Source organism: Octopus bimaculoides, chromosome 21, assembly GCF_046866305.1.
Source record: "Octopus bimaculoides isolate indiv1 chromosome 21, ASM4686630v1, whole genome shotgun sequence".
In the NCBI taxonomy this organism is placed as follows: Eukaryota; Metazoa; Mollusca; class Cephalopoda; order Octopoda; family Octopodidae; genus Octopus; species Octopus bimaculoides.
Window position 1 is genome coordinate 36,532,383 of NC_142948.1, and position 26,896 is coordinate 36,559,278.

General features: G+C 34.3%; 1 protein-coding gene across 1 annotated transcript in view; it reads left to right on the top strand.

The window, feature by feature from the left end:
* Nucleotides 1-672: 672 nt before the first annotated feature.
* Nucleotides 673-26,896, top strand: part of LOC106873177 (uncharacterized) — a 70,654-nt gene continuing 44,430 nt past the window's right edge. The window contains exons 1-15 of the mRNA XM_089339125.1: nucleotides 673-914; nucleotides 13,308-13,544; nucleotides 13,672-13,796; nucleotides 14,470-14,742; nucleotides 15,197-15,383; nucleotides 16,009-16,202; nucleotides 17,092-17,223; nucleotides 17,609-17,870; nucleotides 18,068-18,234; nucleotides 18,397-18,534; nucleotides 21,952-22,105; nucleotides 22,631-22,860; nucleotides 24,580-24,756; nucleotides 25,357-25,491; nucleotides 25,613-25,747. Of these exons, the coding sequence (XP_089195251.1) occupies nucleotides 13,340-13,544; nucleotides 13,672-13,796; nucleotides 14,470-14,742; nucleotides 15,197-15,383; nucleotides 16,009-16,202; nucleotides 17,092-17,223; nucleotides 17,609-17,870; nucleotides 18,068-18,234; nucleotides 18,397-18,534; nucleotides 21,952-22,105; nucleotides 22,631-22,860; nucleotides 24,580-24,756; nucleotides 25,357-25,491; nucleotides 25,613-25,747 (2,514 nt within the window). The 5' untranslated portion in view covers nucleotides 673-914; nucleotides 13,308-13,339. The remainder of the gene's footprint in view (nucleotides 915-13,307; nucleotides 13,545-13,671; nucleotides 13,797-14,469; nucleotides 14,743-15,196; nucleotides 15,384-16,008; nucleotides 16,203-17,091; nucleotides 17,224-17,608; nucleotides 17,871-18,067; nucleotides 18,235-18,396; nucleotides 18,535-21,951; nucleotides 22,106-22,630; nucleotides 22,861-24,579; nucleotides 24,757-25,356; nucleotides 25,492-25,612; nucleotides 25,748-26,896) is intronic.

Here is a 26,896-nt window from a genome sequence, read left to right on the forward strand (position 1 = left end):
GAATGGAAATAATTACATCATTCTCTACACATATGTGTTTGAGTGAGAATGTGTGTGTATGCGCGCGCACGCACATTAAATGTTTAAGTAACTATAACGTTAGATCTATATCATAGGTTCTTATATACATATGTAGAATTTGATAAGTGTTTGTGTGTGTATATAAAACAAAATGTTTAGCTATAACATGAAATCCACATTGATTCTTACACATGTGCAGAGTATGACATGTGAATATGTGTATGAACGTTGACTATATTATTAGATTCCTACTATAAATTTTTGTTGGAAATATGCAGATATTGAGGATCCAAAATTCATGTCCCAGGACAAAATTGGAGATCAATTAAGTAATGAGGCCATAAAATTAACTAGATCCTTGAAGGGCAACATCTAACCATGGCTGCAATATAATAGTTGAAGCCATTACAAGAATAAAAAAAAAGATGTGTGAATGGGGGGGGGGGTGCTTGTGTGTTTCTGCTGGTAAGCTACATGTTACCAATGTAGTTGCCGTTAAATTGTCATTATATAGGTTGTTATTCCACAATACTCCACTCCATTTCAACTGTATTTTTTGTTCTTTTGTGAGTGTGTGTGTGTGTGTGTGTAGTTGAGAGAGAGAAGGGGGACAGGGAGAGAGAGAGAGAGAGAGAGAGAGACAAGGGAGACAAATAGAGAGAGAGAAGAGGGATAGAGAGGGAGAGAGAAAGAGAGCTGAAATGAGAAATGAGAAACAGGCTGGAACAGGTCAGAACATGTCTTGGAAGGAAGGTTTGTAAAATGTATTTCTTCAGAGTGAACCAGCTACAAACTTCCAGTACTGCTTTTCGTTAGACAAAGGAATACGTCTGCTATGAATTCGCCCCAGCTGAATCTCACATCACTCTAGCTGTGATCACAATTGTCAACAGGTAAAAAAGACAGAAAACCTTTACTTTCTCTTTGTCACTCTACCATTGGCTGGCTGATCACTTCATTTATGCCATACGATGTCCACGTACATATTCATTAGTTTAGTGTAACACAACATGCAGAGTGAGTGTGTTTACTGTGTGACATCGATTGATCTCTACAATGACAAAAGACTTGTCTGTGTATGTATATGCATGAGAAAGGGTGAGAGAGAGAGACAATGTGTGGGGGTGTGGTATGCGTGCGTGCGTGCATGCATGTGTGTGTGAATGTGTACGTACATGTGAGTACGTGTGTGCGTGTAGTATGTGAGTGTTATCAGGAAGAAGCTTCCTCAGTCGGAACTTCATGTTTTCAACTATTCAAAGATTTGAATAATCAGACACTGGAAACTCTCAAAGTTACGAATCTTCAGCTTCTAAATGAAATATATACACCCCACTTCATGAACTGAAATAGCCCCGCCCCCCATTTGTACACACATGTACACCAATCCATATCTATCTATCTATCTATCTATCTCTACATACATACATACATGCCTGTGTGTACAATTACAAATATTTATTTGCATTTGTGAGTATATATATAGCCTCATAAGCATATGTAGCACCGATATGATTTTGGTAAAAGCTACGTTTAACTTTACGTTGTTATTGTGGAGCGTTTTGTCATTTACTTTCGAAAGTGCAACCTCATTTATTTTGCTTTTGTGATGTCGGGAGAAGTAAATCGCGTCAGCATTGCGGGATTCATTATTTTGTTCACTTCATATTACTGCCTCTAAGTCGAGTATGCTACGAATCCTTACCTCATGAATTGCAAAGGCCACAACATCTTCACCACCTTCTTAATTTTGTCACATTGTGTCGAAAAAAAAAGGGGGAGGGGAAAAACATCATTATTTGTTATTTTGCTCGGTTATTCTGCAATTGAGACATACTTGTCAGGTACTTATTTTAATGACTCTCGGAAAAATGAAAGGCAAAGTCGATCCCGGCAGAATCTGAACTCAGAATGTTCAAATCTCACCTAGGTCGACCATAGCTTTTCAGCTTTCCGGGGTCCATAAAATGAAGTACCAGTGAAGTACTGAAATAAATGTATTAGACTCTACTCCTCCAGAATTTGTAATCTTGTGTCTGCCACTCCACTAGCAGACAAAATACCTTTCAGTATTTGAGGACATCCCTGGGCGTTCTGAGTACAAATTCCGCTGAAATCAACTTTGCTTTTGAGTCAAGTACTGAGGGGGTGATTTAATCGACTGTCACCTCCCTCATAAACTTGCACGTGCGCGTGTTTATGTTTATATGACTATAGGGATGCATGCGTGGGCTGGATTCATGAGAAGTGAGAAATTGGTTATATCTAAAATAAATAAAATAAAAAATTTAAAATAATAGCGGTTTATGATATAAGCACAAGGCCAGGGGTTAGTCAATACTATCGATCCCAGTCTTTGACAGGTACGAAAACACATATACAGATCGAAAAACGTGTGGAAAGAGATGAGGGCATGTACGAAATAAATAGATATATTGTCAACACTGAAGTTATCGATAAAATAGTACAAGATAAGGCAAACAATTTCCATTTTTTATCTCCAAAGCAAAGGAATGGGGATGGGGCTTATCGATAGTATATAAGTTGCTTTGACAACGATCTGCCGGAAGTTAGAGGTTATTTCCGAGTTTAGAGCAATTTTTCCTCTGTCTCTGTCTGTCTGTCTGTCTGTCTCTCTCTCTCTTATTTTTTACACTTCAAAAATAATCATACTGTGGTTCAAATTATACTACTTTTCATCTCTCCAACGGTCGATGAATAAAAGTCTTGTCATCTTTCTATTCGCATCTCGATGCTTTATTGAAACATTAGGCGTACCTAAAGAATAGAGTCGGAAATATCTAGTGCGCCCAAGACCGCAATTTCTTCGGATGTGTATGTTTTAAGCATTCTGAAGAAAAAAAAGTGGATTTCTCTTCATCTTTTCGTAACGTTTTAGTTTTGCTTTTCGAAAATTAGTTCAGCTTTATATTTTAAACACCTGAAATTAGGATTTTTCAAAACATGCATAACATAAGTCGTAACGAGAAAGTCAGCATTGAAAAATTACAGAAAAGGTGACTGGAATCGCTTCTACTCATCCCATCCACTCCTAACAATAAAAAAAGTATTTTTCCTTAATCGTAATCTTAAAACGTACTCATCCAAAGAAATTACACTTTTTGACCCACAAGCTAATTTCCGACAATTCTTTGGGGAATTCAAATATTAAATCGATCCTGGTATTTTACTTCACGGACTCTGCAAGGATAAAATCAAACCGACGATAAAATGTGTTCAGTCGTGACATCTATTAGTTGCAGATATTAAAATATTAGGTACTAGTTTACGTAATGTGTTATTTTGGTGTGATTTGATTATCTCTTTGCGATTTCTAGCTGGGTGTGTGACTACATAGCAACTTTCATGTTCCCTCGTGGTGGGTCTAGAAATGATGGTTAGAGAGGAAAAATTATATAAATGTAGATTGCCATGCTGGCATAGATCAGACAGAATTCATTGAGGCAGATTTTCAATGGCCAGGTGTCCTTCCTGCCACCGACTTTTACTTGTTTCCAATTTAAGTTAATAATCCCCTAGTCTATTGAGCAATAAACAGCCTGGACATGGTAATACGATAAATAGAAAATAAATGACACCATCTGAAGGAGCTTTTTGTTCACAAAGATCATGTAACATGTCAAAAGTGGCCAGACATGCTTTTGCAGTTGGTTGCAAGCATAAACACCACCTACAATGACAGTGAGACTCTTGCTTAACTGTCAGTGAACACAAGTGAAGATAGAGACAACTGAAGGTTATTACGGGACAACCTACGGCTACAAGGGTACAGATCAACTCCATAGCATGTAACCAGACTGAGGGTGACATGGTGGCGAGACAGTTAAGGTTAGCTAGTAAAGCAAAGAGACAAGCTTCAAAAGGTTAGAAAAATAGGCACAGCAAAGAATTTATACCAGGTAATTAAAAGAGAAGTCAGACAAAGGTTTATTTAACAAGGGAAGAAGCAGAAAGTAAGTGGTCTGCCAATGCTCTACAATATGATGACCAGAGGTATGATATGTTCCAAAATGCAAGGTAATGTATCAGAGAAAATCAAGACATTGTAGCATCATCTATCAGGTTGTACAAGATGTTATATTCAACAAGTGATACAGCAACATCATAGTCAACTGTCACAAGGATAAAAGAAATGCCTTTGAGAGAGAAAATAATAGGGATATCAAAATACTAGAACTGGTTTGAAAATTACAGAAAGAGTTATAGCTCAATTAGAGAGACAGTTACACTAGATGAGCTGTAATTTGGTTTTATGCAAGAAAAATTACTATGGATAGTCCTTTCCTGGTGACATAACTGTAAGAAAACTATTTAGCTAAAAGTAAGTCATTGTACATGTAGAGGTTCCCTCCTTGATTTGAGATAGAAATGTTTCACATAGTAAAAGAGTTATTAAATTCTTTCATATACCTGCAAAAGAAGATGAGATGTTGGAAAGGCTGCCATTGTATGAGGGTGAATTTATATTGCTTGTGTTTATATTGCTATTTAATTAGTTGGAAATATGCTAACTGTTAAGGTGATTGATTATTGCGGTGTTGTCATTGGGAAACAAAATGATATTGGCTGCTTTTTGAATGAATTTGTTTCAATGTAGGTTAATAGTGATTAATGAGTGACTTTAGCTGGCAAATGTCTTAGATTGGTCTGGAAAATGTATATGATGAAGATAGTATCGTAGAATGTTTTGTTGAGAACACTGTTATATTAAGGAGAATGGTCTATTTTTGAATTGCTTGCAATATTTGTAGAATTTTCTTGCAAGTCAGGTAATACTGGTTTTAATCTCTCAATACTTATAATGTTGTGGATTTTGAAAAATTTCTTGTAATGAAATAGGTTTGGGCAGGGTCTAGTGTATGCTAGTTGTATGAGTTTGCTTAATTGGCTACAGTACACAAACACACAAAATATGTTTTGTGGTTCTTATCCCCAAAAGAGGTTCTCAGTTGTAGTTGGAATTAAGCTATTGGTTTGTTCTGCAGGAAACATAAGAAACAGATTTGTAGGGATACGTGTGAGAAGTGTTAAATTATTGGTGGAAACACTCTGCTATTCCTATGCTGCAGAGATGGTGAATAATCATTCAGTCCATAGATAACCTAGGATACTGAAAAGTAAAAATATTGTACTTGAAATGTTGTAATTGGTAAGACCTCAAAGTTGTCATCCAGTTGAGATGCTGGACACAGGAAATGCCTTTGTTAATTGGGTATAATGCATCAGCAGCTTGGATTAGTAAATCCATTGGATTGAGGCAGCATAACAACTAGACATACACACACACACACATACATAGTGTGTGTGTGTGTGTGTGTGTGTGTGTGTGTGTGTGTGTGTGTGTGTGTATAGCTGAAATGGATTTATGTGGGGTGGGGTGATAAAAGTTCCTAATAGAGCTTTGCTGTGCCTGGACTTTCAGTTAATTACTGGCACTCTGGAGTAAGATTTAGGCCCCTGTTTGCAAACCTTTGTTCAGGAGTGGCCACATTAAATAAATGATTATAATTTCAAAGTTTCAAGGATACCAGCATTTGACAATGTGTGCAGAATGTTTAATACCTGGTAGTATATTGTTTCAGCTGCAGGTGAACAGTAAAGGTTATTGAATACAGTAGGTAAAATGGTGTTTTTATGTTGGCTTGAGAAACTGGTTGAATATATTGACAGGTCTGCCTGCTTGCACAATTGCTATTCTCCTTTGTTACTAACTTGCTGGAAACTTAAAGAGTCAAATCTTCACATGCTAAGAAAAACAAAGTCGGAATTTAGCAATCTTAAAACTGTCAATCTTGAACTGTGAGATGATGTCCTAGTAACAGAGTGGAGAGTACTCGCTGAAGCAAGAAAATAGTGCTTAAGTAAAATGTTTCTGTCCTGTATACACTACAAAAACATTTCCTTACATATGGCAAAAATTATAAAGACAGTATACTTTTATAGACATTCTTTTTTTGAAAAGTGCTATATTTCATCTTAATAGGAATAAAACTTCTTGAAAAGAAAGACAATGGCTGGAAAATGCCATTAACTTCCTGGTGATTGGTTTTGTTTGTTTTGTATAATGTCCACACCTCCAAATTTACATTTTCAGTGCGAAGTGATGCATGCCTCCACAGTGCATGGATTGTTCCATATTTCACTCAAGATTAAAGTAACTGGATAATGCAGCATGAGGTGATCTGTATCGTGTGGTGGTCACTATATTGTTGCCATGTGATGGCTATATGATCCTGAATACAAAGTCAGCTAAGATTCAATTAAGTTGATATGATAGAATAAAACTGGGAAAAACTTTGAGTAACCCAAATCCTATATCCAAACAAGGACATCAATCTCACTCCTAGATCCACACCTTCAAAGTTTCTCAAAGAATCACAGTCATTATGAAAAGCCTAGCTGTTGAATCAATATGGGTATTTCTTTGACTTTTACAAGAAATAATTTCACCTTGTCAAAAACTCTGATAGATGAAGATGGTAAATCTAATTTTAACTTTGCCACTATTTTAGCTATTCTGACAACTGAAATATTTTTGAAACACAATTAGAGATAAAGTATCAACAGAAGTATACATTTTTTTGTGTGCCTAGTAAGAACTTTGCTTCCCAACTAACATGGTTTTGGGTTCAGTCCCAATGCATGGTACCATGGGCAAGTATCTTGTACTATAGCCCTAGGTTGATCAAAGACTAAAGAGTGGATTTGGTAAACAAAAAATGAAAGAAGCCTATCATGTGTGTATGTGAGAGAGAAAGAGAGAAATTGTCTCCTTGCCTTGTCATTGCATGATAGTTTTTATTGAGTTCACCATCATGCAAGCAACATCTTACATTTCTAATTTTCCATGTAAATATGTCTGGTCATAGAAGAGTATTAGTTTACATGGAAATAGGTGTGGTTTAATGACAGGGAAGGTATCCAACCATAGAAAATCAGCTTCAACAGATTCCACCCAACCATACAAACAGAAAACTGAATGTTAAAACAACAACAATGATGACGACAACAACGATGATGATGATGATGATGATGATGATGATGATGATGATGATGATGATGATGATGATGATGATGATGATGATGACGATGATGATGACGCTGGCAATAATGATGAAAAGCCATTTCTTATTGGCAGCAAATTTAATGAAGAAACAGTGAAATTCTCCAATGGTCCAAATGGTGTCTGAGTAATGTGAGAAAAGTAATGCCAAAAATTCATTTAATGAGGTTTATGACAATTAGTATTTTTCTAATTATTCAAAATGTGTCACCAGATGTTAAAGGTGTTTATTCTCATTGTTGCAAGTTGACAAAAGATTGTTAATATATGCATGCACAAACAGACACAAAAGAATGTAATCAATCAAGCAATAATAAAAATGTATCTGGCACTTTTTAACTGAAGTAGTGTTCTTGAAAATTTAAACAAACCAAAAGACAATGCTACATCAGTTTTTCAGTGATATTTGAAAGAAAGCTTTTGCAAGATTAAATTCAGAAAATATAATTTACTGTATTGATGTGGAGCCAGGTATTACTGAAACTTTTGTATTTTACACATGGTCAGTAGTCTTTAGATGCAGAGACTATATGGAGCAGTGAGAGCTTAACTATTTGATAAGGGTGATACAGTTCTGATACCTGTGTTTGACTCTACTATAAAACCAACTTTTCACAAGCTGCTTGTGACATGCTGATGGAAGTGATGTAAAGAAAATACTTCAGTGTCCAACAACTACTAACTATAGCTGAGATCCACAGTAGAGGATTGCTCTTACATCTAGGATGGTGCTACTGCTGGTCGACATACAAACATTCTAGACTGCATCCAACCTGGACTTAACTCCCAACTTTGATAATTCAATATATAAGTATATAATATATGTACATCTGTGTGTGTCTGTGTTTATATATACACAAACATGCATTATATAGGAAATATTTTCAACCGAGATGTTACATCTTAGTCTTCAACTGCTTCAATTCTGTGTATGTACATATTTTTACTAGATTGCTGACAATTATTGATAGTTTTCCCCCCGTTGTGTTGATGTGCCATTTACTATCAGTAATAAAAGTGTCAGCATTTTTGCCAACCCAGGTATGCTAGTATATAAATAAAAATAAAATAGCCTAAATTCTGAAATACACAGATGGTATTGCTTATATAATAATTAAATGTTTTTAGTCATGATAAGGTTACATTTGAATTCTTTAATAGAAATGTTTCTATTCAATGGAAGCTTCACACCTTCAATTCATGGAGAGGAATTTATTGCACAAACACATACACTGATAAAATTGTTAATAGAAGAAAAGACTCGAAAATTTCTGTCAACAAACTTCTTACAAAAGATTTATGTGTATAAATAAGACTTAAAGTTTTGCTGTTTTTTGGTCAAGATTTTCTTTTTAAATAAGATAGTCATGGAAGAAAGAAGCAGTGCTCATGACCTTTAACAGCATTCCAAACTGGTAATATTGATGCAGTTGATATTCAGTATGAATATGTATAGCTTGACATCTGCAAGGAAAGTATGGGTGTGAAGGAACTTCCAGCAAGAATGATTGAGGTATGCAGTGACACATTAGATATGATGAGTAGAGAGTTGAGTGTGTCAAGTAGAAGCATGCACATAGCTTATTCAGAACACAGGAATGCTAGTTTTTTTTAATATCAAGTATTGATTTATAGAATGGGCAACAGAACAATCTAAAAATCACTACTCAGTTCAACAAAATAAAAGGAAAATATACAGCACTTTGAGCAAGTGTCATCTACTAATAGCCCTGAGCTGACTAGAGCCTTGTGAGTAGACTTGGTAGACAGGAACTGAAAGAAACCCATTGTTTCTTTATAGCCTCATGAGCAAAAAACATTGTATTGATATTACACCATCAGAAACAAGAGCCGTAGAAAGACAAAGTCCATGCTCTGACCATTTAGAGCTTGTTTCCCTTTGTTATGGCTACCAGCAGAGTCAAAGAGCTTCAAAATCAGACTAGGACTGGAGGAAACTCAGTATTTCCAGGCTGACTCATAATTAGCTATTGAATTTATAACCACTGAAGACAATGCACTCTGAGGTCTTCAATCCAACAGAGGTATAGCAAATTTAGATTGATGAGTAAGAGACCAACACCCAGATGATTGGTTAGCTACTTACATTCCACAGCGTTCTTTGAGTAAAGCTAATATGCACTCTACAACAACAGTATGGTCAGCTAAGGAGAGTATTATAGGTAGGAGCATACTAGACTGGCTTCTGCCTACTATAAGTAGACTGATCAATAAGTATCCGTATTATTGCTATACTAACAAAGCTAAAGCACACAGAATGAAGCCGCTTGGCACATATTGACCTTGAACTCTGCTGTGCATGCACACTAAGTTTTAACATTATAGCTCACTTCTGCTGTTTACAGCAGTGATTGGAAGGAAGGTATGTAGCATGAAATTGTTGCATTGACTATGACAGAGGAAGTTGAGCAGAGAATCTGCATCAAATTTTGCCAAAAGCTTGGTGATACCTACTCAGAGGCCTATGCAAAGTTTTCAAAAGCTTTCATCAAACTCAACACAATCAAGGAGATCTTGTGTAACTGAAACTTGAGTGTCTATTTGGCCTGCTGAAAGCAGTTTTGACACAAACTTGGCAGACATGCATCACATACCCAAATCTTCAGTTGTAATGGACTGAACTGAACTGTAACTAATCTGTACATCCTCTGATAACTCATGGATGGTGATTTGATGATTTCCCCTCACAACTACATGCACATCTGCAATGTTTTCCTCACTTCTACTGGTTGTGGGTCTCCCAGAACGTTTGTCGATGGCGACATTTTTTCGGCCATCTTGGAAACGTCTGAACCACTCATATACTTGTGTGTGGCTCATATATTCCTCTCCATACACTTTCTGCAACCTTACGTAGGGCTCTGAGCAGGTATCACCATGACAACTTTCTCCGTCATGGTCAATGTGACAATCACACGCTACACAGCTTCCTTCCAAGCACTGCAGTAAACAGCGGAAGTGAGCTAGAACTTTAAAACATTAGTGCACATGCACAGCAGAGTTCATGGTTAATCTGAGCCAAGTGGCTTCACTCTGCATGCTTTAGGTTTGTTACTATGACAACAGTCCGGATACTTATTGATCAGATCTCGTAATACTGGCAGTATTTTTATTGATCTTGTGAGAGATAACTAAAGGCACTGAAGTAAATGTGTACGACCTGAACTAATTCCACCATCTTAATTGTATTAATCATCTAACATTTGAATATCACTATGGACATATACTTATTTTTCAGACATCAGCTTGTCCTCAATACTACCATTACCACATATACACAATATTCAGTTGTAAATATGTTTCAGTTATTGATAATAATCAAATATCAGTATGACCTAATGATAAATGAATTTGTATGTTGGAGATTTGACAATAACACTTTGTTTAGAATAAAAACATAATAAAAGTACAGTTTATGTTGCTTATAGTAGGGTTTAATTAATTACCGCAATGAATAACAATGATAATAATTGTTTCTAACAAGTACAAGGCTAAAATTTTAGAGGGAGGAGGTCAGTCAATTATATGGACCCTTGGACTAGTATCATGCCCATCATGAAGGGAGTGGACTGGACAGCACTGCCCCTTCACTATTCAATGGTACACCCTCAGATTTACTCCACTTTAGTGATTTCACTTCAGCATTATTACAAATTACTAAAGTCTGATGATGGACCTGACAAGCACTTTATCTTATCAACCCCAGAGAGATGAATGACAAAATTGACTTCAGCAGGATTTGACCTCAAAATGTAAAGCCAGAACAAATAATGAGTGTGATACTGTAGCAACACTCTCATGATTCTGGCAATTCACAGCTCTAATAATGATACAAATAATAATAATATTGATTTTTTTAACAAAGACAAATAATTTGGTGAAAGACATAATTATCCCGGACAGGAGTTGAACTTCGAATATAAAATGACAACTAAAATTGATCACAGATTAGATCATGGAATATCAAAAAGTAGAGCTGACTCCAGCTGGATTTGAATAAAATAAGGATTTCTAATTTTAGCTCAGGGTAAAAAGTTTTTCAAGATAGGAGTTGGCGATTTAATTAATCACAATATTTATGGACCAGTACTTATTTCGTTGATCCCAGAAAGCTGAATGGCAACTGAAATAGTATTTTTACTTAGTCTGTAGAAGGATATAACTAAATAGCCTTTGCAATTATTCTCATTAACACAAGACCATATAGTTTGGTGTGTTATTTTGGTGTATCTTCTTGACACCATTATTTACTAATCTCCAAAAAGAAATACAAAAGAGTTTAAAATAACCTATGTTCCCTTATTAATTTTGGTAAGAAATAAATGGCAAGTTACTTAAAATTTTCTATTTTGAACTGATTGTAAAATTGTTCAGAATTTTCAGAACTATCAAAAGGAAGCATCTTGAAAGCTTAGCAGTGATTATTATTATTAGGGCGGTGCACAGGCAGAATTGTTAGCACGCTGGTGAAATGCTTAACAGTATTTCGTCCGCCTTCATGTTCTGAATAAACAACAGCAGCAACAACAACATCAATTATTATTATTATTATTATTCAGAACATGAAGACGGACGAAATACTTCTTGTTCTGAATAAACAACAACAGCAGCAGCAGCAACAACAACAACAGTTATTCAAAACATGAAGACGGACGAAATACTTCAACAAAAACAACAACAATTATTCAGAACACGAAGACGGACGAAACACTTCATGTTCTGAATAAACAACAACAACAACAACAACAACAGCGGCGGCAGCAGCAGCAGCGGCAGCAGCGGCAGCAACAACAGCAACAACAACAATTATTATTCAGAACATGAAGAACGAAATACTTCATGTTCTGAATAAACAACAACAACAACAACAACAACAACAGCGGCGGCAGCAGCAGCAGCGGCAGCAGCGGCAGCAACAACAGCAACAACAACAATTATTATTCAGAACATGAAGAACGAAATACTTCATGTTCTGAATAAACAACAACAACAACAACAACAACAGCGGCGGCAGCAGCAGCAGCGGCAGCAGCAGCAGCAACAACAGCAACAACAACAATTATTATTCAGAACATGAAGAACGAAATACTTCATGTTCTGAATAAACAACAACAACAACAGCAGCGGCGTCGGCAGCAGCAGCAGCAAGAACAACAACAATAACAACAACAACAGCAACAATCATTCAGAACATGAAGACAGACAAAATACTTCATGTTCTGAATAGACAACAACAGTAACAGCAACAACAAAAACATCAACAAAAACAACAACAAAACAACAACAACAATTATTCAGAACATGAAGACGGACGAAATACTTCATGTTTTGAATCAACAACAACAACAAAAACACCAACAACACCAACAACATTATTATTATTCAGAACATGAAGACAGACCAAATACTGCTAAGCATTTCACCAGCGTGCTAACAATTCTGCCAGCTCATTGCCTTAATAATAATAATAATAATAATAATAATAATAATAATAGTAATAATAATAATAATAATAAATAATAAATAATGGTTTCAATCAACCCCAACACTTAATTGCTACATATTTTATCAACTCTGAAAGGATGAAAAGTGAAGTCAACCTCAGTGGGACTTTAACCCTTTCATTACTGTATTTATTTTGAGATGCTCTGTGTTTCTTTCGATTACTTTTAAATATAACAAAGAATCTAGTAAAATAACTAAGTTATCATTCAGCTAGTGTTAGGAACATAAATTGTGACTAAGGTTTGGTGGAAGATTTTAATTCAAAAGTTATGAAAACAAGACATTTGTACTTCAAGCCAGAGCCAGTGTCAGCAAGGTTGGTGACAAAAGAGTTAACTCAGAATGAAAAGACATGAAATACCACTGAGCATTTTGTCTGGCATGCTAAAAATTCTGTCAGCTCACCATCCTAATAATAATGATAATAACAATTATAATAACGGCTTCAAATTTTGGCACAAGGCCAGCAAATTTAGGGAGGGGGTAAGTCGATTACATTGACCCCAGAGCTTGACTGGTGCTTATTTTATTGACTCCAGAAGAATGAGAGGCAAAGACGACCTCGGTGGAATTTGAACTCAGAACATGCATGCTCAGCATGCTAATGATTCTGCCAGCTAGCCACCTTCACTGCCTCAATAATAATAGTAATAATAATAATACATTTTCTCTTCAGTTTTTCAGGTGAAACACTAGAAAAGAAGGAAGATGAGGAAATCAAAAAGATCAACTTCTCAATTACCAATCTCCAAAAGTTCCAATATGGATCCAACAGCAGTCAAGATACCAAGAAAATCTCCAGTTTCAAATATTACTCGCTCAGTTGAAGATATTCCTCGACGAGTCCAGCTAAGTGTCTCTGGTAGTATGGACTTTTCCTCCAGTAGAACCATGTCTCCAGCCCTAAGCCAAGGTAACCCTTATCCCTTAATAATTCCTTCTGTAACCTGTCCGTGTTACAGTAGTGACCACCTGTTGTTGCTGCATTAGATAGTCTGTCATAAATAATTAAATCATATATAACTGCCACTTATTTACAGGGTCCACTGCTGGAGTTCGCTACTTAACAGAAGAGCTCATCAAAAAAGTCAGCAAACAGGACAACCTAACATTAATCACAACACTCAACCTCACATTGTCCAAAGACAGTGGTAAAAAAATTAAAGTAAGTATTAATTTACCATCATCAGCTTTATCCTCATCATCATTGTCATTACCACTGATATTGATATTCAGTGTGTTTATGGAATAGATTTCACACATTCACTGAAATACTGCTGTTCCTTTCCCATTCTGCATTTGGCATGAATTTTAACAACTTCATCAGAAAAATGCTAAGATACGCAAATTGGCTTATGCCTTTGGCATTCTGGTCATCAGCCACTGAGTCAGTGTGTGCAGTTGTTTGAGCTCTCTCCATGGCCTTCATCTTTTTAAAATTAATTCTTAGTTCAGGTTTCTTCATAACCTCACGTAGATAATGAGTCAGGCCTTGCAGATTGCCTCTGAATGCTGCCAACAACGCTATATCATCAATGAAATCCAAGTAAACCAACCTTCAGGATCCTTCTATTAGAAGCCATATTCATTGCTACTGACTACCTTTTCCATGATGAAAGCCATGATTATTTGAAAGAGAAATGGTATAGGCTATCATAGAAATGTGAAAAATAATTTTATTTCAAGAATTGTTTTTAAAAAATCTTGATTCCTGACATTATACAAGGACAATGTAAAATAAGGGTAATAATATACTAGAGTCAACCCAATTAACCATTTCAAAAATTTAACAGCTTCAAAACTTGCTACAAATTTTTGTTTACTTGTCTGATCCACAGTACATCGAAAACTTAGATTCCCTAAAAAATCTTCAAACCATGAATCTCAGTGGAAATCTCATTGAAAAAATAGAAAAATTGGACAAGCTGAGCCATTTGTTGGAGATCAACCTTTCGTTTAATTTCATCCAAAAGATAGAAGGATTAGACTCTCTCTGCCGACTGCAGGTCCTCAACTTAACTGGTAATCAGATTGAACACATCCCACAATCACTAGGCAAAAAGCTAAAAACTCTGCGAGTTTTCAAGATTGCAAAGAACAATCTCGGTTCTGTAAGTATTCTGTGTATTTTAATATCAAAATTGCTTGACTAACTTGTTGACTTCAATGAGGCAGTGAAAAAATTAAAATTTTGTTTAAGGTAAAGGAAAAGTTAGCCATGTCATAAAAATGTTTGTAAAGACGTAAATTAAATTTTCAGGACAATGTTACATCTGTATTATTCCAACATGTTATAGAATAAGCATTATTTTTACCTTGTTTACTCATAAACTATGCTTGCTATCAGAATAATTATTCCTGCAATACTGGAAATTTCCTAATATTTTCTGTCTGTCTGTCTGTCTGTCTCTCTCTCACTCCCACTTTCTTTTGCTCTAATTAAAATAAGCAAATTTGTGTAGATGGTGAAGTTCTATGCACATGCGCACGCGCACACACACACACACACACACACACACACATTCATGAGCACTTATGCACTTTATGTTTGTTGTTTCTTCACAGCTCAATGAACTCTCTAGACTAAAACCATTACCTGATTTGGCTCAATTAAGTATTGCAGACAACCCTTTGGCTGAATTACCTCACTCTCGTCTTTATGTCATCTTCCACATTCGTACTTTGGATATCCTTGATGGCCAACCAATCAATGCCCAGGATAGACAAAAAGCTAAGGAGAGATTCTCTATGGGTGAGCAGTTGCTTTATTTTTATTTGATAATTATTTATGGATTTCATTCTTCCTCCTCCTCCTCCTGACTGAATGAAAATTGGTAAACTATGATTATGTTACCCTATTCATTTAAAGAGCTTACTTGCTACTATGTCTTTCTTATTTTCTACTCTCTGTGAAGTAGTTGGCATTACGAAGGGCATCCAGCTGTAGAAACCTTGCCAAAAAAAGCAATTGGATTCTGGTGCAGCTCTCCAGCTCCAGTCAAACTGTCCAACCCATGCCAGCATGGAAGACAGATGTTAAATGATGATAATTATGATGATGATGATGATGATGATGATGATGATGATGATGATGATGATGATGATAGTTAGGGAAAGAAGGATAACTGTCATGGTCTCTGCAGGCCACACCCTTAGAATAGGGAGGCTAATGTGGCTGATGCCCAGCTTGAACGACTGCAGATCAATGTCTGCAAGAAAAATATGAGTGGAGAGGGAACTAGGCATCTGGTCTGAATGCTTGCAATGGAGTAAACTCCACTAAAGGCACTCAAGGATAAAGTCATGGTGCCAAAGATTACTATCTTCATTCTTAACAGAAATATATTAAAGTAAAAAGTTGCTTTTTTTATTTCTAGAGGAAATTATTAAACTTGAGAAAACCATTGAACAACAAGATGGAAAATACCAAAAACTGGAAGAGGAACACAACAAGTCTATTGGAGAATTGAAACGTTTGGAAGTTAATTTTCAGAATGAAAGAAAAAAAACAGAAGAAACATTGGAAGTAAACAAAAATGTGGAAGAAGAATTAAAAATAAAGAATGAATTGGTAAGTTCATATAAGAACATAGATCTTTATAAATCTATCTTGTTTATTTTGATACTTTTAGGATCAACAAAGAGATACTTAATTTCAAATATAATATATGGTTTTTTTTTAACATGTACCCACATATATACAATGATTAAATATAATTAAAAGAGTGCAGTAAGAGTTATTTACAGCTCCATCAAAACTTTTGTATATGAGTGTGTGTTAATACAATACATTCATGACAGAGCAGATCACATGCAAGAACTTGTATCCCATAAGCTACAAACTCTGGGACTCTCTTCAACATAATGTACTCTTTTATGTAGCTAATAGAGGATTTGTCTGTGTTTGAATAAGAGTAAACAAACAAAAAGAAATGTTAGAAATTATTTTAAAATTCAACAAGCAGTTATAATATGCAAGTCTTCTCTACCATACTACAACCAGCTCTTCTGTTGTAGAATTCTAAGGAAGTAACATATCAACTTCCTTATTACCCTACAATTATCTATTAACCTAAGACTTCTCCTCTACCCTATTAACATTGAGAAAGTTTCTTTGTGGTCACTCAGTCTGCTTGAAATAACCAGATATCCCTCATACCATACCCTATTGTCTTTAAAAATAAAGAACATATTGAACAATGTCGCCATAAGTTTACAAAAAAAAAACAGGATGCTCATGGTTGGAATGCCTTTGACCATAGCTCTGCTTCATCAACAACTGTGCAAGATAAGCATAATTTATCCTGGTTGTACCAAACAACTCCAATATTGAGGAAGGACTAGGGACACAATATAAAGAAAAGAGATAAAAAAAAGAAACAACACTGTGTTAATGACAGATAGCATTAATTAGGTCAGACAGTCAACTTAATGATGATACTGATTAATCTTGACTTCAGCTTAAGAAAAAGACCAAGGAGTTGCATCGAGCTTGTGAGAAGCACTACCAGTTAGAACAAGAACTAGCTTTCTACAAAATCGATGCCAAGTTTGCCAGTCTTGGAGAAGAACCACAACCAGACCAAACTCTTGTGAGTGCTTTTCAAGTGTTTGTTGATCAGTTTCTTTATTTTCTTAAATTATGTTTTTATCAGAATGTTACTTTACATTTACTTGTGGTTACCTTTTGGTAATAGCTGTTAATGCAAGGGAGACAACCATTCCCAGCGAGAAATAAAGATAGCAAAAAAAAAAATCCTGCAATCAACATTATGTTGTGCTCTCAAGAAAAGTATATTACATTATGGGTTTATTTTCATGGTTTGGTCAGAAGAACAATAATGTGTGTGAATTTGAATACCACACTCCAATGCATGCTAAAAGACAGAGATGAGGAAATTGATGTAAAAATGTCAAAAACACAACTTTGTTTTCTAAACTAAAAAAAAACTTTTTCGTCTTTCATCTTCCTAAAAGGACACTGATGACAATGAACCTTTACTAGAGAGCCCTTACATTGGGAAGGCCCTGTTTACACCTCAACAGTCTAAAAACTCTCTAAAATCATCTGGACAGAGAGAAGAAAAACAATTATCTTCAGATGAGAAGAATATTGCCAAAAACATCTTATTGTTGCAGGAAGAGCAACAGCACCTGCAACAACAACTGCAACAACAACAGCATCAGAAAACAGAAATGGATGATCTGCTGATTGAGAAGCAGAAACTGATAGATTCTGGTAAGTTTTAAATAAGAACTCAGAACCTGTTATTTTTTAGTTTACATCAAACTAATTGATCAATCCTTCGTACATGTTTAACAGAAAATGTAGAAAGGCTTTGTGAAATATTCCAAGATTTAGCATTGTTCATTCTAAAACCAGAATGATTTTGTGTATTTGTTTAATCATTTATCATTTTTTTCATTTTTCTACAGCTAGTGATTCTCTTAAACAACTGCATGAAGAACTTTTTGATACAGAGTCCAAAGTTGAAAATGCACAACAAGAACTGCAAAAAATGACAGACCTAGTCCGACCACATTCTCCAAATAATGAAATAAAAACAGCAATTCGACAGAAACTAGCAGATAAAATGAAATCTGTAAGACCATATTTTTAGTTTTAAGCAATATCAAATATTCTAATATAATTTATCATTCTTTTTAAAAACTGTCTGATATTTCTTCTGATGTTGTTCAGAACAGCAAAACTATTTAATACTTCATGTAATTCTTCAATACATATTTAAATATTTTTTTTTTAGGTTAATCTCTCCAGAAACCAAGCAGCAGTTCTAGAGAAAGAAGTAAACAAAGCTGAAATATCAATAAAGAACAATATCGCTGATATATCTGAAATAAAATGGCAACTTCAAAATATTCCACCAAATGAACCAATATATGTAAGAAATCTTTTCTTTTTCCATAAAAGTGTTCAATGTTGGATTTTTCTTTGTGATTATTTTTTTTTCAAGATCCATTTCTCCATTCATAATTTAGATATGTAGTATTCATGTTTTCTACAAATAATTTTTTTTCCCAAAAAGTTTCAAATATTTTTAGAACATATTTTTTCTAAAAAAATGTATTATTGATATCAAATATATTGATACCAATAATAGAGATTGATATAGTCTACATCAATAAGGTTCTGGACAAGACATCAAGAGCTGCAATTTCATTTTGTTACAACTCATGTACAAAATATTTAGCACTCAACTTCTGAAATCATTTAGCTGTAAGTAGGTACTACAGGGTAATACATTTCATTGCTTAACCCTAACCAATCGTATCTGACCCAGATACTCTACCTGTTTTATGTTCAAACTGGTTAGATCTGGCCTCTCACACCTACTCTACAATGTCATTCTAAAAATAAATAATCTCAACACCGAAATCTCAAAGCTACAAGATAATGCATGATTAATTGAAAACAAGGTTAAAGCAGCTGCTTTGTAAAATTAAATTCAAGTCTCCCTGCAGGCCTTTCATAGGTAATGGAAAATTACTACTACTGCTACTGCTGCTGCTACTACTACTACTACAGTCATCACTTAGGATCATAGATGACCAGATAATAGGTACCATGCTTTTGCTAATTGTTTTAGGCACCTATGTAGTCATGAACAAGCATAGAGAAAAAGAGGGCTGAACAAGTACTTGGTAGGTACTTTTTTTATTAACACCCACCCCTTAAGACATGAAAGATAAAATTAACCTCAGCAGGATTAGGACTCACGCTGCAGAGAGCCAGAAAAAATATTTTAACACATTTTATGAAATACTCTAATGACTTTGTTAATTGACAAAACTGAATCCTGGGGTACAGCACAATTGATAGATTGGGGAACAGAAAAAGGTCTCTGTTAGTATAGGCCATAATAATGTGATCTGATAGGAAGTTACTGGTCCAAGAGATATGAGAGAGATGGAGCCTGTAATGTTTTTTTGCAACAGATATTGACCTACAGATTTTCATGCTAAATATCAACCATGATGATTCACCAGTCTGAGAGGGCTTGCTATGATCATGGGTACTTCACCTCCTTTCTCTGACTATAGTATCTTTGTAAGAAAAAGGCAGGGTATTAATAAAAGTTGCCTTTCTTTTTATAACTTTATTTTTATTAATAACTTTAGCACATCTTTAAAAAGAAAAGAAAAAGAAGCTTTGATTACCAAAGTTCAGTTTCACACCAGAGTGTGTCTGTGAAACTAAGCTGTAGTTAACCAAGTTAATGACAAGAAGGATTCTTCTATTGTGAGTTACAAACAACTACACAGTTCTGAAACTTGTCAATCTATTGATTATTGCTTCTATAACTCTATGTACAAACTAAAGAACCTGAATATACCCAATGTTAATATTAAATGCGTGTAGGGTAGGAAATCATCATCGTAATCCTCACCATTCACTCCTCGTAACCCCACTCCCCATTTCTCTCTTTCATTTCTGACATTAATGACACATGCTAGTGTCAATATCAACCACTAACAAATTCAGTGCCAATAAAGCCAATCAACTCAAAGAGCTAGTCATTGTTAATTCAGTTAACAATTCCTAAATTTTTCTAAAAGATATTTTACTTTTTCTTTACTGTTACTGCTGCAGGTGCTGCTGCTGCTGCTGCTGCTATTCCTACTTCTGAGACTTTCCTCAAAGAACAATGATGTTACCATTGATTTTACTATTGTACTTGATGCTATTATCAATATTCTTCAATAAGTTGTGGATATATCCTTATGCTTCCTTACAGATGTAAGCATGCACACGCATGTGTGTGTGTGTGTGTGTACATGATTGAATATATGTGTATGGGTAGATAATCCATGAGCATCTAATTGTGTGAATACATGCATAAGTAATATACAGATGTCTTGCTGTGAATCATGTTTCTTATGACACACAAAGAGAAAGAGGAGGTAAAGGAGAGAGAGAAAAAAATCCAAAGCAATCAAAAGGCTAATGCATTTATAAATTATGTATATGATAAGAAAATAGATATTAAAACTATAGATATAAACATCATCACACTTCTTATGTCTGATGATGCATTTGGCCAAATTCAACTGAAGATAATGTTTTTGTTCCTCCATATTACTAATATAATTAGCTGTATCCATTAATTCATCTCATAACACACCTACTTAGAGCAGTATTACAGACAATACATGTAAGTCTGTGCATTAGTATAACAAAAGCCTTAGAGAGCCTTTAATAAGATGAATAACAAAAAAAAAAAAAGATGAAAGATATTAAACCAATTTAGCAAGAATGAACTTAAAGAGGGAGCTTCTGTGTGATAGATTGATTTGTTAGAGACATCAGCCAAATATCCTCCAGTTACTAGCATCTTAATAAAAGGAAATTTTAAAATGTAATCCTAAATACACTATGTTCAAATAAAGATGCAATGATCATAGGCCTGCTTTATCAAATTTGACATGACCTAAACAACTACAATCATCAATATTATCTATTATAACTGTGTGCACGCATGTGCGCATGCACGTCCGTCCATCCGTCCATCCATCCATCCGTCCATCCATCCATCCATCCATCTGTCCGTCTATCCATCCATCTATCCATCTATCTATGCACACCTATGTAAGTTCAACCAATTATTAATGACAAATGTATACATAACAGATTGACTCTTTAAAAAACAGAGAGATTATGACTGTGATAAAATAATGAAAGCAATATTTACTAAGCAAGTGAGCACTATTATACAAAGAAATAATTAGATGTAAAATATCATAAAAATTATTAGAATTGGGAATCAAATGTGGAAATATTGTCAAGTGGCTAGCAGAAAACTGCCCGGAGGGCAATCTTTCTGCTAGTGTATATAATGTCTGTGTATGTCAGCATGGAAACATGATTTTATAATGATGATGATAATAATAATGTTCATTATATGCATATACTCAGTAGAAACAAACACAAAAATACATACACAAACAAACAAAAACAAGAAGAAGAAACAAGCCACAAAGGAGCTTCTATGTGATTGCTCAACCTGGTAGAAATAGCAGCCAAATGTCCCTCAAATCCCATCCTTTTATCATAGAAAAATTGGGGCACGATAATCAATGTGATATAGTAACATATAAAGAAACAAGATATTCATGGCAGGGATGTTCAGTCAGAGCTGCTCTGGAGCTGAATAATAGCAACAAAAACATACAAATATGAAAATAAAATCTGATACAAACACATACATGTGCTCACGCACACGCACACACACACACACACACACACACACACACACACACACTTTGAAATCTAAAAGCAATTTATACAAAACTTCTTTCAGAAACAAATGTGCCAAGAAATTGTTGAAAAAGAACAACAAATTAAGGAAGACAATGAAGTGAGTGAACATTTGCAGGAACAACTTTCGCAGATGATTGCAAAAATAGCAAATGAAACATCAGAAATTAAAATAATGGAACAGCAGTTATACAATGGTAGGTGTTTTCAGTGCATGTCTGGAAAAGTTGCTGAAAGGATTTTCGCTGTATAGGAAAATTCATGTAAGACAAATTCGTATTACATCAGTATTTTTTAAGATTAAAAAAAAAAAAAAGAATGATAAAAGGTCCTATAAAAGCATTAAATAGGCAAGTCTTTATTCAATGTCAAAAATTAAAAATAACGTGATGAGGTCATTTAAAGATGGTTTTCTTGCTTTGTTAGTACCACCACCAAAAGTACATAATCTCCATCACCCTATGATAGTTGTCATGATGCTGGTAATATGTATCTTTGTATGTAAACATGCACACACACACACACACACACACACACACACACACACACATACATACATACAAAAGAAGGAGTGATTTCTCGTATACACTTTCATTTTGTAAATGCTCATCTGTATCAATAATGATCATGAAACATAATATATCATTTTAAACTACAGTACTTGAGAAAGAGAAACTAATTTATCTTTTTTTATTTCCACTTTAAAAAAACAACAACAAAAGATGACCAAAACACTGATGTGGGATCTGACAGGCTTCGGCAAAATCTTGGTTCAATGGTGGAAGACTTGCAAACCTACATGAAGACTGTTAAATTAAAGAATCATAGCCAAATGAAACACATTGAGCAACTACTTAGTGAAAGAGAAGCAATGCAGAAGAAAATTGAAGTGCAGGAAGAGATGATACAGGGGGCGAATAATGCAAACCAAACAATCCACAGGCTAAATTTGGTAAATAATAATGATTTTTAGCATAGGCACAAGGCCACAGTTTATTAAATCAACTCCAGTATTTGACTGGTACTTATTACATCAACCCTGGACAGATGAAAAACAAAAATCAACAATGATTTGCTATATTGGTACTATATAAGAGTTTGGTGCAAGAGTACATTCAATTGAATCAATGCCAGTATATAATTGGTCCTTATTTAGCTATCCTTTAGGAATGAAAAGCAAAATCAACCTTGGTGGTGTTTGAACCCAGTTAGAAAAGAGACAGAACTAAATACTTTTGAAGTCTGTAGTCTTCTAACTTTCTACCATTTCTGCTACTGTGGCCAACAATATAATACATACATACATATATATATATATATATATATATATATATATATATATATATATATATATATATATATATATATATACATATATATATATATATATATGATATACGTTTGTATATATGTACGTACATATGTATGTGTGTGTGTATGCATGCATACATGTATGTATGTATGTATGTATGTATTTTAAGACAATTTGTAGTTTCAGAGATGCTGTAGAACATATTAAAATGTTGTAGATTAATGTCTTCTGCAGAGTTAATTTTAAGCATAAATAGAATATTGATTTCTTAATATTGAGAAAGAATGCCTACCCACCTATCTACATACATACATACATATATGTAAATATACACATAAATACACGCACACACATGCACACGAGCGCATAATTCCCTATTTAAAGACACTAGAGAATAGTTTGAAGGAGATTTGGCTATTTATTGCCGCCAGTTTGTGTGGCCTTCATTGGCTCAGATTCTCAATATTCTCAATATCTAAATTGAGAACATTGACATTTATGTGCAAATGTACATGTCACCTCATAAGTAAAGCAATATTAAAACAGTAATATAATACTGTTGTCTTACTTATGGGACACATTGCGTATTTATATGTGTGATAGTGTGTGTGTTAATAGAATTTTCTACTCACAAAATATGAATGATAATGAGTTTAATATCATGTTAATGTCTTTGGGAAAGACATAAAACACACATCTGATTTTATATTTTTCTTCTGAAGGTTAATTGGCAATTCACAGATAGTGTTAATTACAACTGGTCAATTGCTTCATGTTTGATTATTTCCATTGTGTGCAAAATACGTAATTGTATTTTCATGAATATGTAAACATTTTTGAAAATTCTGTAATATTGAACACATTATCTCGAAAAAAGCATTAATATGGAAGTTATGTATAAGCCTCGAAAGACAGTTATGGTAGTCTTGTATTATTGCAAAACTTAAACAACTACATTGAGACTGAAAATTTACAGTACAGTAGCACAGGTGTATATGAAAAAAAATTCAAAAATTCAAATCTTTCCCTCTGCCATATCACCACACCCACCATCTCTGATGGACCTGTAATATTGTATACATTGATCAATATACCCACTCTATTGACAAATATACAGATGACTATATATATACATATATATATATATATATATATATATATATATATATATATATATATATATATATATATATATATATAAAGTGATTACAAAGTGATACTCATTTCTTGCCATGTTTGCTCAATATTAATGTTAATTCTATAGAAATATATATATGTTATGTTAAAGATGAGTTTGACTGTCTAAAGTAGCTTACAGAGTTTCTTATAATCCATATCTTTCCCTTAACCTATCATTAGTGTCTAGCTGAAACACAAGATGCACTAGAAGAACAGCAGAGAATATCTGATGATTTGGAGAAGGAACTTCAAATGAAAGAAGAACAGGAAAAAGATCTGCAGAACCAAATAACAGAAACAGAACTGGATTTGAAAGACTTGAAGCAGACAATCGAGGAAACAGAACGAAGAGCACAGGTTTGTAAAGATTAACATTAGTTATCTATACCAAGTTTTACCATCAACATTACTATGATTTACAAGAAAGTACTGATTAAATATGATCTGGCTAGATAATATGATTGAAATTCCAATAACCCAAAGATACAATCTACTTTAAAAACTATAGGTAAGGAGTTAACACAGTAGGGCATTAAAATATTAATTAGAAATAAATGAAAAATAATATCAGTCACAGATTAATAATTTTTCTCACAATATTTCATTTCAAAGTTTCAGCTCAGAGCTGCGGCCATGCTGATAGTTTACATATTTAATATGTTAACACTAATTTATCTTCCAGAGAGGGTTTTGATAAATTTAATTGCCATGAAGAATAAAGAATCTAAAGTTTTGAATATAGGCTCTCTTTAGGGTGAGAAAGATAGAGAAAGTGGTATCACTTAGATGCAAGCTAACAAATGATGAAACAGCCATACTTTGGTTATCAGCTTTATGTGCCCTTCCTGAAGTTTTAACCACCAAATTATTTAACAGTACGAATGTTTATATAAGAAATGCAAGGCATGCATTTTCAGTATGTATCAAAAAGTAACCATATTCTTTCTTCCATTGTAGGCAGAAATTCAATCAATTGAACAACAGTTAATAGCAGAAAAAGAAAATACCCTTATGTCTGCTAAGAAAGCTATACTTGATATTGAGAAAGACAGAAATGTCCAGCATATAATGTCAGAACTAGAAAAATCAAAGGTTGGAATTTTCTTAAGTAATTTCACAAACTTGTCATATCAGACTTCAGGTATTTATTATAGTTCCCAAAGTAAAACAAACTTCTGTAATTTATTCCCTACTATGTCTCTCTCTTTGTTAGATGTTGAACAGTGTATTAAAAGACAAACTGGATGAGAATAAGAAGAAATTTGACCGATGTTACAATGACTTTATACTGCCTGCAGACTTAAAGAAGAAAATGAAAAGTTTGTCTCACAGCTTGAAAACAGGAAAGGTAACTGATGTTTTGATATATTTGTACATTGCTACTACATTACACTTTATTGAAAGAGTTGTCAAAAGTAAAATTTACTCTTAGTTACACTCATTCAATACCTCTTATAAAAATCTACATTTCAGTAATACCAAAACACTATCACTTCTTGTCCACACACACAATACACATTATGTACACACACACACACACGTCTTGTATTGAAACACCTATGCAAAGGCTATGAGTGTTCCACCTCATCTCAACCCATTATTGTAAATTTAAATATATACTACTTACAGGGGCACACACAAACACACATATATACAAGTCTATGTCCGGTCATAGAGTGACCAATATATATATATATATATATATATATGCACATGCTCACTATAGTCACATTATACACGATGCACACATTAATATACTTACAGTATATATGTAATGAATATAAATGTGTGCACAGTCACTTCTCATTCAAATAACTCTAGACACAATCCTACTAAGTGGCACCTAGGTAAAGTGTCTTCTACTGCAGCTTCATGTTTACTAATACTTTGTGAATGGAATTTGGTAAACAGAAATTATGTGAAAGACCATCCTATGTGTGTAGGCATGTGTGTGTGTGTGTATGTGTACATACATATACACATGCATATATGCGCACATGTACACACACATGTGTAGAGTGAGAGGGGGAAGAGAGAGAGTGTGTAAGACAAAATGTCTTGCAGCATTTCTCTGGTTCTTTACATTCTGAGTTCAAAGCCAGTGAGGTCAATTTAGCCTTTCATCCTTCTGGGATCAATAAAATAAAGTGCTAGCCAAGTAATTGAGCCAATATAATCAACAGTTTTCTTCTTCAAAAGTTTCTGGCCTTGTCCCTATATTAGGAGTCATATGTGTGTGTGTGTGAGTCTACATGTATATGAGTTGGTGTGTATATATGTGTTTTGAGTTACATCCCTTAATATTCATTTGTGAGTGATAATAACTGAAATAACCGATGAAGTTGATATGATGAATTAAACCCTTGATAGCAGTAGCAGTATGGCTGCAGTTTAATGAGTGAAATTAGTAAAAGAAGAAGAAAGTAAAGTTGGAATGTGCAAGGGATGGAGTACTTGTGCATGTGCACATGCTTACATACATAATACACTCATAAAA